We start from the raw sequence: 12,382 nt of genomic DNA, 5'->3' as shown, positions 1-12,382 counted from the left end.
TCGAGAATGTTAGGCCTGCCAAATGTGTGGTCAACCTTGATCTCGTAGCATGCCATAATCTCCTTAGTAAGTTGCTACTTCCAAGCTATCAATGAATACTTGGCATGTTTATGAGTTCTGATTTCAAGAGTAGGTAATTGTATCATGCTTTGTCTAGTTTAAGGTATACATATTATCACCACTTAAAAATGCCGTGTTGATTACTTCACAAAGTAAACATTTCGAATATCAAGTTCCAGGCCAAGGGTACTTTGTTGAACAAAGACCCAACACATATTCCACCTTTTTGGGTTGCTTTCTTTTCCCAAACTGGTGCAACTTGCATTAACAATGTTCATCATATAGGAGGTTTGAGATGTTAAATTTAACCGCTATATCTACTTTGACCGAGCAACTTGATAAAAAGATATATCCTTCTTCAAGTAAAATAGGCAACTATTTGAACTTCAGTATGGTGGAATTGCTATAGATCATGTTGCCCGAAAAACTATTGTCATATGGCTGTCAGGAATAGAAATCAAGTGAGAGCATTATTCTCCCATTAAAATAAAAAAAACGCCTAGAAAACAAAAAGTCAATAGCTGATCCAGATTTCGCAGTGGCTTCCTGTCTGATTGAAGAACAAGAGGCAAAAACACATTTAATACATACACAGTGATGCACTATATTCACTGGGCTTGATGTTGAGCATCTTATACAGCGCATAGCTTAATTTATAGTTGGGTTCTGCAGTAATTTCAAAGGATGTGTATCACTTGAAAAGGCTGTGTAATAACACAGCAGTAGCTGATTTGAAAGCAACAGTGAACTTAATATACACATGGACCTTAATTTGATCGTTTGTCATGCTATTTACTATTGTATCTCAGCACCAGTAGGAATTTCAACGAGAATCCTGGAAAAATATCCGTGGACATGGCAGCTGATCGCCTTGAAGGTTAGGCATTGAATGGTCTTTTCTAGTAGATATTGGCATGTATTAGCCATTCGTGCTGCGTACCCAATGATATAGACTACTAAATCATGGTTTATCATGCGCCATTCCAAAGAGATTCAATTATTTGCACCTTTCAAATGGCAGAATCTGCAGTAGCCAATGTTATTCAAGTTTTATAATGGTTTTTCCCAGGGCAGAAGGCAAAACTGCGAATATAACTTGAATAATTCGACAGAATCAATCCAGGTAGGTCTTTTGTAGCTCACTTTAATGGCAAGCAACTTTCGCAGCATGGCAATCCCATCATTCAAGAGGCCAACCTATGATAAAATGAATCTGTTTCTTTTGAATTCCTTTGACGGATTGGCGTCTGTCGTAACACATTTTTATTGATTCGTCAGCATAATCATTAACATGTGAATCTCAGATTCTCATGGACTGTGGAGAAATCGTCACGGATAGTTGCTTACTCCACATTTTTACCAGCAATTGTATAAAAGAAATAGGCTTATTCAATGCAATTCACAGTCTTTTTCTCAATTACATCTTTTGAATAAAAATTAGTAAATATGGCTTCTCGTCTTCAACAAGTTTCTGGTCATTTGGCTCCTACCGATGGCGTCGCTAACAAGATTGGTGTCAAGTCCCCTGAGGACGTTGTCATTGTCTCTGCTCTCCGTTCTGCCATCACCAGAGCTCGTAAGGGTGGTTTCGCTCAAACTACTCCTGATGAGATTCTTGCTGGTGTATTCCAAGGTGTCATCAAGCAATCAGGCATTGACCCTGCCCTTGTTAACGACATCTGTGTTGGCTCAGTTCTTGCTGCCGGTGGATTTGCAACTAACAGTAGAATGGCTGCCCTCTATGCTGGTTTCCCTGAGTCTAGCTCTGTTTCTACCTGTAACCGTCAATGCTCATCCGGTCTTCAAGCCGTTGTCCAAATTGCCACTGCTATTCAATCTGGTTTGATTGAAATTGGTATTGGTGCCGGTGTTGAGTCCATGACCCAAAACTATGGTGCTGCCTCTCTCTCTGCTACATCTGAGAAGATTGCCGACTCTTGTGCTGCCGCTGCTGACTGTCTCATTCCCATGGGGTAAGATATACATTTCAATTTGGATTTTGGAGAGGGCGTCTATTTGTGTGTGTGTGTGATTGACGGTTTACATGTGAAATGTGAATGTTTATGCAAGATATTTGAATACTGACACTGTTGATTTCAATCTAGTATCACTTCCGAGAACGTTGCTGCTGAATTCAATGTCACCCGTGCCAAGCAAGATGCTTTCGCCGCCTCTTCTCATGCTAAGGCTGTTGCTGCTCAAAAGAACGGTTGGTTCAAGGAAGAAATCGTTCCTCTTGAAGCCACTGTTACTGACAAGGAAGGTAAGGAGACTACTATCCTTGTTGATCGTGATGATGGTGTCCGCCCTGGCACTACTCCCGAGACTCTCGGTAAGCTCAAGCCTGCTTTCAACGAAAATGGCTCTACTACTGCTGGTAACGCCTCTCAAGTTTCTGATGGTGCTGCCGCTGTCTTGTTGATGAAGCGTAAGACCGCTGAAAAGTTAGGTCTCCCTATCATTGGTAAATACATTACATCTGCTGTTGTTGGTGTCCCTCCCAAGATCATGGGTGTCGGTCCCGCCTATGCTATCCCTGTTGCCCTTGAGCGTGCTGGTTTGAAGGTTTCTGATGTTGACATTTACGAAATCAACGAGGCCTTCGCCTCTCAAGCCGTCTACTCTGTCGAGAAGCTCCAAATTCCTTTCGAGAAGGTTAACCCCAAGGGTGGTGCTATTGCTTTTGGTCATCCTTTGGGCTGTACTGGTGCTCGTCAAATTGCTACTCTTCTCCCTGAATTGAAGCGTCAAGGCAAGAAGATTGGTGTCACTTCTATGTGTATTGGTTCTGGCATGGGTATGAGTGCCGTCTTTGAAAGCGAGTAAATTTGCATTTAAATAACATATATCCACTTAAATAATGTAAAAAAAAAAAACCTTAAAGAAAGAAAAGCACAACGCTTTAGCTTTTTTGTTTGAGTAATTTTTGAAAATAAATTAAATCTCTGTACATTTTGATAATACAAAATCCTGCTATGTCAATGACCGATTTGATAACTTGTATGATTTATACATATGACACCAAAATAAAGCATCGCTTGTGTTTCGATTGCCCTGAATACTTATTGTTGGCTGTAACACGCAATGAGGGCCTTTAGGGCCAATTCCTTTTTGTGCCCTCAAATCAGATCAGTGTTGAACATTGGTATGGTGATCTGATAAATTGTGATGTAATCTTGAAATGATTTGCTTGTGAGGCTTCAAGTTAATTGAAACAGTAGTATTCTGGATGATACAAGTAGATTGAATAGGGATTTTATGTAGAGAAGGATAAAGCATAGAAAGTAATGATGAATACAATATTCTTTATGAGAGTTTTTGCAAGACACTGCATTGGGTTTTGGTGTAATAGTTGGGTTTTTTTTTATGTGTTTATTAATATTCTTTTTCAAATGTCATATTTCTGGTTGGCATTTGATCTTGAGTTTTCAGAAAACGGTGCTCACTTTCAGACTGATGAATGCTTTTGATGGTTTATAGCCAAAGAAGAACTTGAGTCTTATTCCCTCTACAAATGTTTTTTCGCACCGCAAAAGAAGGGGCATAAAAGGCTTGAGAGTAATAGAGCTACATTTGAAAGTACCTATTACAGTAGTAGAGGTTAATACAAAATAACCACAAAGACTCTATTTAAAGACTTACTCTGTTGGGATTAGAAAGTATTTGCTGTAGTGATAATAACCGCAATATATCAATTGAGAGAGCAAGAGTGATAAGTGAGGCAATAGTTGAGCGCTATTTGGATAAGCTGTTTAACATGGGTTTACGAAAAAGAAAAAAGTTTGTCTCCAAGTCAGAGACCATTTTGTACATCCAGGACCTGACATGAAGTGAAAATGGCCAAGTGCATGAGGTAATCCATATTGGGGATGGCAGTTTTAAGCGAGAAGAATATGCATGCCTTAAATTGTGATGATTACTGAAGTTGAGCCATTTATACTGTATATTACGAGTGTCTATGCTCCAGTTGGCTCTCTACCTTCGCTTTGCTTCAGTGAGAACCAACCTGCACAGCGGCAACGCGCGCTACCGATTGCCTTTGCGTATTTTATCAAAAGGCTGCTACTTTCATTTTGACCACTCCATATTACCTGTGAATCTGATTCCTATGTGATGCTCTACATCCATATACATGTTGCTACTTCATATACGGGCAAGCAGCATGCTGGTTTTGCCCCTTTTTAGCCAAGTGTTTCCCTGATAAAGCAAACTTTGAGTGCATTTGAGCTGCATTTTCTTGCGTTCAAGGCCGTTTTAGGTCATCAGAATAGCACCAAACATTTGCTCTCATCTTGGCAGTTACTTATTGACACTTTTGTTCAACTTTTTGGGGACCAAAAAAACATGGCCAAAATTCGACAAAAAAGCATGAGGGGTACCTCATGGTTTTCATCGAAAATCAAACGATCGCGTTTTTGACCTTGATAATGAAGACTTTTACTATGGTATATATTGAATCAAAACGTTCTTCTCAATCCAAAGTAACCCCTGAAACTGCTTCCAAGAGACCTTAGTATGCAACATATCAACATTTCCGCCAAAAACTTTATTTCATATTTTCATACATTACTCAATAAGTCTGTTTAGAATGTCTATTTTTATTGGTACCATTGGATGTGCATTAAAAAGTGCTCCAAGAATGCATTAGGAAGTATGGGGCGATTAACACAATCCATACATTCGAATCTTACAAAATAGGTCGAATCTAATCCAAAGTGTTTGAAAATCAACAAATCAAGGACGGTATGCTGTGATAAGTAGGAGATTGAATCTATCTTTTCGGCTGGCACGATGCTGCCTTATGAAATCATGAATGCAAACGATGTTGATGAAACTAAAAAGAAGGCAATTGCGTATTGAATAGGTGCTATAGCTGAGGCTAGCTACGAGCTATTGCTAATGTATTGCGTCTTTGCATCTAGTTGAAATCTGCTCATCAATTGCCAGATGCAAAATCTTCATCGTAATCAAAATTGCACCACTACCCCTGATATATGTATTGAAATCAATGTAAGCAAAATATGTATCAGATAGCATATTTATACTGTACTCGAGAAGCGCGTACAGTTGCTCCTCCGGGAATGATAAACTGAGTCTGACACCTCCCCTGATTAAGCAAGCGCAAAACGCCACGTGCCCAAAATCAGTGCTCCACGCTGCCACCGTCTAGATTGATCCAAATTACCCCTCTAGACCAAACTACATATGGGTCATCTTGAAAAATTATATGGAAACAATATACTCATTTTTTTTATTTATTAACAAGGTGGAGTTCACTAAGGGGCAATTGCTTTTTGGGTATGCATAATAAACGAAAAAATAATAATATAAAAAGTTAAATGATCACTCTGGAGATCTTTTTTGTGCGCTTTTCACGTTTAACAATGTAATCCTCCTTCTTATTGGATCGTGTTACATTAGACGATATCAGGTCTTTTTTCATGCCATCCAATAGAGCCGTAGAAGCAGAACCATACTGTTGCAAGGACATGAGTTGCCCCTTAATCACTTGAGAGCGTAGAACCTGAACGTCAATCTGCAAGTAGGAATCTTGTGTGGTCGCCGTTTGATTGTAAGGTGAAACTAAAGAAATGGTAGGGGGCGATTTGTCCTTGCTTTGCGATTGAGTCGAGTGCATGGAAGCCAGCTGGGAAAACTCTTTGGAGTACAAGTAGACATGGCCATCGTTCGAGTCCTTGGCGTCTGACGACTTTTCGTTTGCGTTATTAGGGAACCAACTGATAAGCTTTTTATCATTATCTACGCTATCACTACTGACATCGAGTTTGTGATTGATCCACGTTTGAAGATCACGAGGTCGCACAGAGTCAATAAGAACAAGATCAGTTGAATTAATGTCGCTTGTGGATACATCGGATGTGGATGTGGATGTCGTGGCTTCCATGGCTTCATCACAATATTCAGCATGTTGTTGGCAGAATTGTTCCACAGAGTAATCCATTTCACTAAATTACACTTGTCAGAAGGCCTGTAGAGTGCTGCTATGTTATCATGTACTTACTCTGATGATGTAGAGCCGATCAAGGGGAATTGCTTCTTGGACAAGACCGAGGAGCCGCCCACAGTTAAGCGATCAGAGGTTCTTGAAGGCAATGTAAATAATGCAAAAGAGAATAAAATAATCTATTTTTAAACTAATCAGTATTTGATAAAACCACCCGCTCTCTATATATATCACAATTTACCATAAACACTACGCCAGTAGCCTTTGATGGCTTTTGGCCGTTATGAATGAGATTTCTCTTGTTGTTGCCAACATGAATCACTGTATTGCTGCTATTTACGGACTGTGTTTGCTCCAGCTTTTCCTTCAACTCCATATTCTCCTTCTCTAATGATTGAATTCTGCTTTCAAGCGTGTTCACTTTATGCACTAATGTCTCATTCTCGATCAACAAATTTTGCTTCTCCTCCTCCAAAAGACTGAGATGCTCTCTCTTTCTTTTGCGAGACAGCAAAGCAGCGGCGCGATTCTTGATCAGCCTCTCTTGTCGTTTTTGGATTTGAGCTTGTTTTTGAGCTTCAATGGATGTAGGCTGTGATGCTGGCAGTGGTGGTGGTGGTGGTGGTGGTGTGGTTTGTTTTTGTTGTTGTTGCTGAGGTTCAAGTTGACTAATTGCAACAGTTTCATTCATCATGTTTGTTGGGCCAGCCAACGGAGATGAGCTGCCAGAACTAGAAACATCAATGGCCATAGGCTCCTGTTTAATTTGCACATCAGGGCGAGGCGCAAGCGGCTTTGGGGCTAATAAAGAAGGCTGTGGTACACAAGGAGCGGGAGCAGTAGTATCTCTCTTCTTTCTGCCTCTTCTTTTCTTGGGTTGTTCATTTGCAGCAACATTTGCGGAGGCGGCAGTGACAGGCATTGGTTGAATGAATTGGGCATTGGCGACATCCATGGAGGGCAAAAAGAATGGGAAGGCATTCAGGAGGTCAGATGGATGATGCTGTTGTGGTAAGCAGGGGTTAAATAAGTCGCTTGTATTGTTTGTTGTCCACGCATGCTGATCGCCACCAAGAAAATCTGTGTTGATGTCCAGCATAAAATCGTCCACCGAGTGTTTTTCAGGTGAACCGGTGGTTTCTGAGGATGACGATGTGCTTGATGGTGGCGATAAAGGTGTATCTGTAGAGAGATAGTCTGCGTTCAAGTAAGACATGATCAAGTCTTCTTGTTCTTCTTGTAACATCTCAGGATCAGGCTTGATAAATGTCATTTTTCTGTGAAAAATAATAGTATTGTGGAAGAGAGAGAAAGAGAAGGGAATGGAAACTGGACGAACGGTTTTAAATTGCATGTTCTACCAAACAAAAAGGAGTTTTAATCAAAAAGAATCTGATATATTTAGCAATTCTGATTTCTTTATATATTTAGCAGCAGGAGCGTCTGACTCTGGATGAAAATGTATCAGATTGTGCTGCTTCATTTTGTCATTTATGATGAATATCCATTACTTTTCAATGCCATAGCAATTTACGCTGTGATAGTATAGTAATTACTTAAGGTTTCTTATCTAATATAGTGCTACCTAGCACATAACTATGCATATATTAATATTTTTTTTTTCGAGGTACCACTATCATTTCGCTCACACCCTCTCTCTCTCTCTCTCTCTCTCTCCCTCTCCCACTTGGTTTTCACGCTGCTTGAATTTACATAACCGCACTGAAAATTTTTATTTGTTTGCACTTTTTTTTTTTCTTGCTTTTTGCAACTAACAATTTATTACAAATGGAGTTCCCAGAAGCACAAGATTTTGAAGCATCCAAACTGGGCACCAAGTCATAGTAAGGCATCGGCTACATATTTCATAACTTGTTACTGATATACCTTGTATGAAATCAGCTGGGATACCGTTTACGACCGAGAAAATGATAATTTCAAAGAGATTGGAGACATTGGAGAGATTTGGTTTGGCGAAGACAGTGTTGAACGCATGGTAGAATGGGTTACAGAAAATGTGAGTGACCCTGAGAGTCGCATGATTGATCTGGGATGTGGAAATGGACACTTATTATTGGAATTAAGTAATGAGGGTTACAAAAATCTGCATGGCATTGACTATTCTGAATCGGCCATCACACTTGCCAAATCTGTTGCAAAGCAGCGTGAATTGGAATGGATTCAATACGATGCTGTGGACTTTTTGACCAACCCAGATTGGTTCTTGCCCAACGATAAATACAATGTGGTGCTAGATAAAGGTACCTATGATGCCATTTCTTTGCATCCAGATCAGGTTCAGGCCAAGAAAGATGGTGTCGCTGGTCCAAGAGAGAAATATGTCGAGTCTGTACATAGAATGATGGCTCCCAAGGGGTTATTTCTAATTACAAGCTGTAACTGGACCAAGGAGGAGCTGATTGATAACTTTTCCAAGTGTATGTTTTTTTTTTTTTTTTTTTTTTTTTTTTTTTTTTTTTTTTTTTTTTTTTTTTTTTTTTTTTTTTTTTACCATAAACCTCGATTTGATCCAGTGTTACTAACATGGCTTTGATTGATCTAGATTTCCGCTATCACTCTAGCGTAAAGTACCCCGTCTTCCAATTTGGTGGCCATGAAGGCTCAAAGATCTGTACTGTTGCTTTCGAGATGGCAAGCAATCCCTGAGCAGTCCACTATCTAAACTGTATAATAAATTAAGCTAAATTAGACATGAGCCTTTTGGTTCGTATCTCAACAATTACATAATGTGCATCTAATGAATCAGTCAACAATTTGGGTTTCAGGAGAACCAACAACGTTGCTATACGTATTCCGCTTGCAAATGCTGTTACTTATTGGGCACGATTCACTTTTATGACTCAATAGACCCTTGGCGCCTCATAACCATATACTGACGCCTCGTCTGCCAGCGCCCTATTAGAGATTTTGACATGGCACGCTTAATTGCCAAGCCAAATTAAGCAGCTGTTTAATGTCCAGCACAATCTAAAAGTACTTCAGTTTAGATCTATTATTAAAAGCTTGTCAGTAGATGCCTTAATTAGTATTTAGTAGCCTTCTACCTACAGTCTCAAATGCTCGCTAGTAGAGAGATCTCTTGCTCGAAAAGAAGACCCCTTTTAAAGATTTACCACACGATGTTGTGTTGGCCCATCTCGAATCACTGCTGATACAATAAATCCTCCCAACATGTGCGCGGAAGGTGATGTACATCTGAAGCAATCATACATACTCTCACTAAACATAATGGCCAACTCAGGCACACTCGCAATCAAACCGACAGATACGACAATGTTAGTTTCCCCACAATAAATCACTGAGCTGTTCTTATTGAGTACGCAACAGAAAATCAGTTATCGTCGATATTTGCGCCCATGCAGCAATATCAGTCATTTGGAGCGGTCGAAATTCATGTCTAAAATGCAAAAAGCCCCATGAACTTTTGCCATCTTTATTGCCACAGAAAAAAAAAAAAAAAAAAAAAAAAAAAAAAAGATAACCTGCTCATTCTGACTCTTACTGACGCTCCCAACCTTGGTTCTTTCCAAACATTTGAGGTGGCATGCCTGGCAAAGAAGATGTCGTGTCAGTAAGCAGTACATGGCCCAAAAATACCTCTAAAAAAACTTACCATTGGCCATAATATGAGGTGGCATTGGCTGTTGCTGTGGCTGTGGCTGCTGCTGCTGCTGTTGTTGCTGCTGCAAAGGAAATCTGGGCTGTCCTTGTTGCATGTGAAGCATTTGTTGCTGATTGAAATGAGGGGGGGGCGTCATCATGGGTCGTTGTCCTGGTGGTAAAAGAGGAGGCATCATCATATGAGGAGGCAAATAATCAGAATTGCTGCCGTTTCTCAGGTGGGGTGGAGGCATGCCCCTAGGTGGAGGAGGAGGCATATCACCGTTATTGAATTGCACAAGCTGCTCAAAAGCACGATGATCCATCATGGGTGGTTGAGGCGAGTAAGGAGGCTGTTGATAAGCGAAATACTGTGGTGGTAATGGGATACCATTGGGCATCTGAGCATGCTGTGGTTGCTGTTGCTGTTGCTGTTGTTGCTGTTGTTGTTGTTGCTGTTGAATGTGAGGAGGTAAATGCTGCTTCATGGCAGCAGGCGAATAGCGCGTATTTGAAATGGGTGGCGTGGATTTCGTGGATTGCAATGAAGGTGATCTGCCTTCTGATGATCTCGCACTCATTTGACGAAGCACAGATGTAGGCAGGTTGTTACCAAATCGATTTGAGACTGAAGAGGTAGAGGAGGAGGGTTTGTTTTCAAAAGGTGAGCCAGTCATCAATGGTGATCCCTTATTCACTCTGGGTGAAGAGCCTTGCAAATCATCTTCGCTGCTGTTGTTGTTATGTGGTAATGAGGGTTTGGGTTGAGATAGAATTTGAAGCACACGATTGAATCCCATGGCGTCTTCGTTTTGATTGCCTTTGGGCTCACTGTTTGCCTTTTTAGCGCCCAATGACTTCAAGATGTCTTCCTCTGAGAATACTCGCACGTTTTGCTGCTGCTGTTGCTGATGCAATTGTTGTTGTTGCATCTGCAGTTGCTGCAAATGTTGTGGAAGAGGGGCTTGGTGCTGGTGGTGTTGCTTAAACTGGTTTGCTGAGGGTGATGCGGCTGCTTGGGCTGGTGCTGGTGCTGCTGCTGTTGTTGTTGCTGCAGGCTGAGGTGAACCTTGGAACAGATCATTCAAGCTGATGGAACGAGGCTGCGTGCTTGTGGATTCCTGAGGTTGTACAGGTGCTTCAACTACAGCAGTTGTCATGGGCTCCTCACGCTTTGCAAAGAATTTAGCGAAACGAGAGCCACCCTTTTGCTCACGACGAGGCTGCTCAGAAGACGTCCCTTCAAAGAAAGAAAGAGGGTCTACTTGCTTGGGCTCCATTGACAATGCTTCCAAGGACTCTTCCACCTTCTTTTCTGGTTTAGCAACGACAGGATGCTCGTTGATGCCGTCTTTCTTCTTCATGTTGGTCTTCCATGCCTCCAAATCATTCGCGAATTGCGCCTGAATATCCTCATCTTTGGCCTCGATTTCAACTTCAGGTGTGTAATCCATCCATTCGGGCACTCTTTCAGAATCAGCATCTTGATAGCTGTGATTGTTATTGTTGTTGTGATGATTGCTGGTATTGGTGTTGTTTGAACGACCATTCAGGCGATTGTGATTGCTGCTGGCATTGCTATGCAAATCTACACACATGAACCACATGAGTATCCCAACAAAAAGGTACAGTGTCCTCGCTGCACTTACATTCTCGTCTACCATTGCTACCGTTCTTCATATCGTTTATTCGCTCATTGTTGTTGTAGCGCTTATTGTTGTGTGGTGGTGGCGATGATCCCATGAATTTTCTGTCGGATGATGATTTGCTGTTGTCGGTTCTGTGTGAAAATCCCTTTTCTCCCATATATGAAGGACCACGAGGTGAACGATATTCTTTAATTCCAGTGTTATTCGATCTCTCATCCAGCTTGCAAATACTCGAAATGAGTCTCTCGATGTATTTTTTAGCATTGTTTTCTACTTACTTGTCTATGGTTATGTCTTGATGAGTTGGATTGTGGGGGTTTGGACGTGTTTGGACCTTCGTCTGTTCTCTTCAAGCCTCCGTATAGCGAAGAGGCAAAGTTTGTCTTTGTGGGGCCGAGAATTATGCTTTTATCTATGCGAGAAAAGAAGCCATGATGAATACAGCGCTCTAAAGACATGAGCTGACCAACCTACCAGTAGGTGTACGGGTAACAATTGAGCTATTCAAGATATTTTTACATGCTGGTGAATCAGGATCCTCACTACACATGTACATTCTAGTTAATACACATGACTTTTCCCATAGCAAAAGCAAAGGCATTTACCCAAACCAAGTTAATAAAGAGGGCATCTCCTCTGGTTTCTGTACAAGTGGGCTATCATGCAAGCCTATCATTACTTCTTTTGTGTAGCGGATAACTGTCGTCGTCGCTGATAATCCTTGTTCGTTATCTGACATGCTGTTTCTGGTTGTTTTTTCAAGTGTGTTTTTGTAGTTTGTATATGTTGCGTATTTGGGAGTGCTAAAATGGGTCAAGATCTTGAATAGCTAGTTCTTGTGCAAGGGACCAAGGAGTAGAGATAAAAAAAAATAGACCGAGTAGGGGTGGCTAGCTAAATAGAATAGACGCGCGTTCAATTAATTTTTTTGTATGTAGGATTGAGCGATGATGGTTGAGATGGAGGTTCAACTTGCTGTTTCTTTTGTGCTGATTTCGTTATTCAGGTAGTGGATGTTTTCAATGATTAATAATCTTGCGATGGCTGATATGGCTGATGTGGTGGTTTTTTTTTTTTCTTTTTTTTT

General features: G+C 40.8%; 4 protein-coding genes across 4 annotated transcripts; 2 read left to right on the top strand and 2 right to left on the bottom strand.

The window, feature by feature from the left end:
• Positions 1–1,506: 1,506 nt before the first annotated feature.
• Positions 1,507–2,886, top strand: ATC70_002667 (uncharacterized protein; the record flags this gene model as incomplete). The annotated part of the gene is made up of 2 exons (XM_064822037.1): positions 1,507–2,033; positions 2,166–2,886. 2 exons carry the CDS (start codon positions 1,507–1,509, stop codon positions 2,884–2,886), a joined length of 1,248 nt encoding a protein of 415 aa, XP_064681723.1.
• A 2,509-nt stretch (positions 2,887–5,395) lies between these two features.
• On the bottom strand, positions 5,396–7,298 carry ATC70_002666 (uncharacterized protein; the record flags this gene model as incomplete). The annotated part of the gene is made up of 3 exons (XM_064822036.1): positions 5,396–6,026; positions 6,083–6,204; positions 6,267–7,298. The coding sequence occupies 3 exons, from the start codon at positions 7,296–7,298 to the stop codon at positions 5,396–5,398; spliced, it is 1,785 nt and encodes a 594-aa protein (XP_064681722.1).
• A 515-nt stretch (positions 7,299–7,813) lies between these two features.
• ATC70_002665 (uncharacterized protein) lies at positions 7,814–8,692 on the top strand (the record flags this gene model as incomplete). Its single annotated transcript, XM_064822035.1, has 3 exons — positions 7,814–7,869; positions 7,928–8,463; positions 8,589–8,692. 3 exons carry the CDS (start codon positions 7,814–7,816, stop codon positions 8,690–8,692), a joined length of 696 nt encoding a protein of 231 aa, XP_064681721.1.
• An 852-nt stretch (positions 8,693–9,544) lies between these two features.
• On the bottom strand, positions 9,545–12,034 carry ATC70_002664 (uncharacterized protein; the record flags this gene model as incomplete). Its single annotated transcript, XM_064822034.1, has 6 exons — positions 9,545–9,594; positions 9,660–11,234; positions 11,296–11,515; positions 11,574–11,707; positions 11,770–11,837; positions 11,901–12,034. 6 exons carry the CDS (start codon positions 12,032–12,034, stop codon positions 9,545–9,547), a joined length of 2,181 nt encoding a protein of 726 aa, XP_064681720.1.
• Between the last annotated feature and the right edge of the window lie 348 nt (positions 12,035–12,382).

Source organism: Mucor velutinosus, assembly GCF_035048745.1.
Source record: "Mucor velutinosus strain NIH1002 chromosome Unknown tig00000093, whole genome shotgun sequence".
Classification (NCBI taxonomy): Eukaryota; Fungi; Mucoromycota; class Mucoromycetes; order Mucorales; family Mucoraceae; genus Mucor; species Mucor velutinosus.
This window is presented reverse-complemented; position numbering and strand designations above follow the sequence as displayed.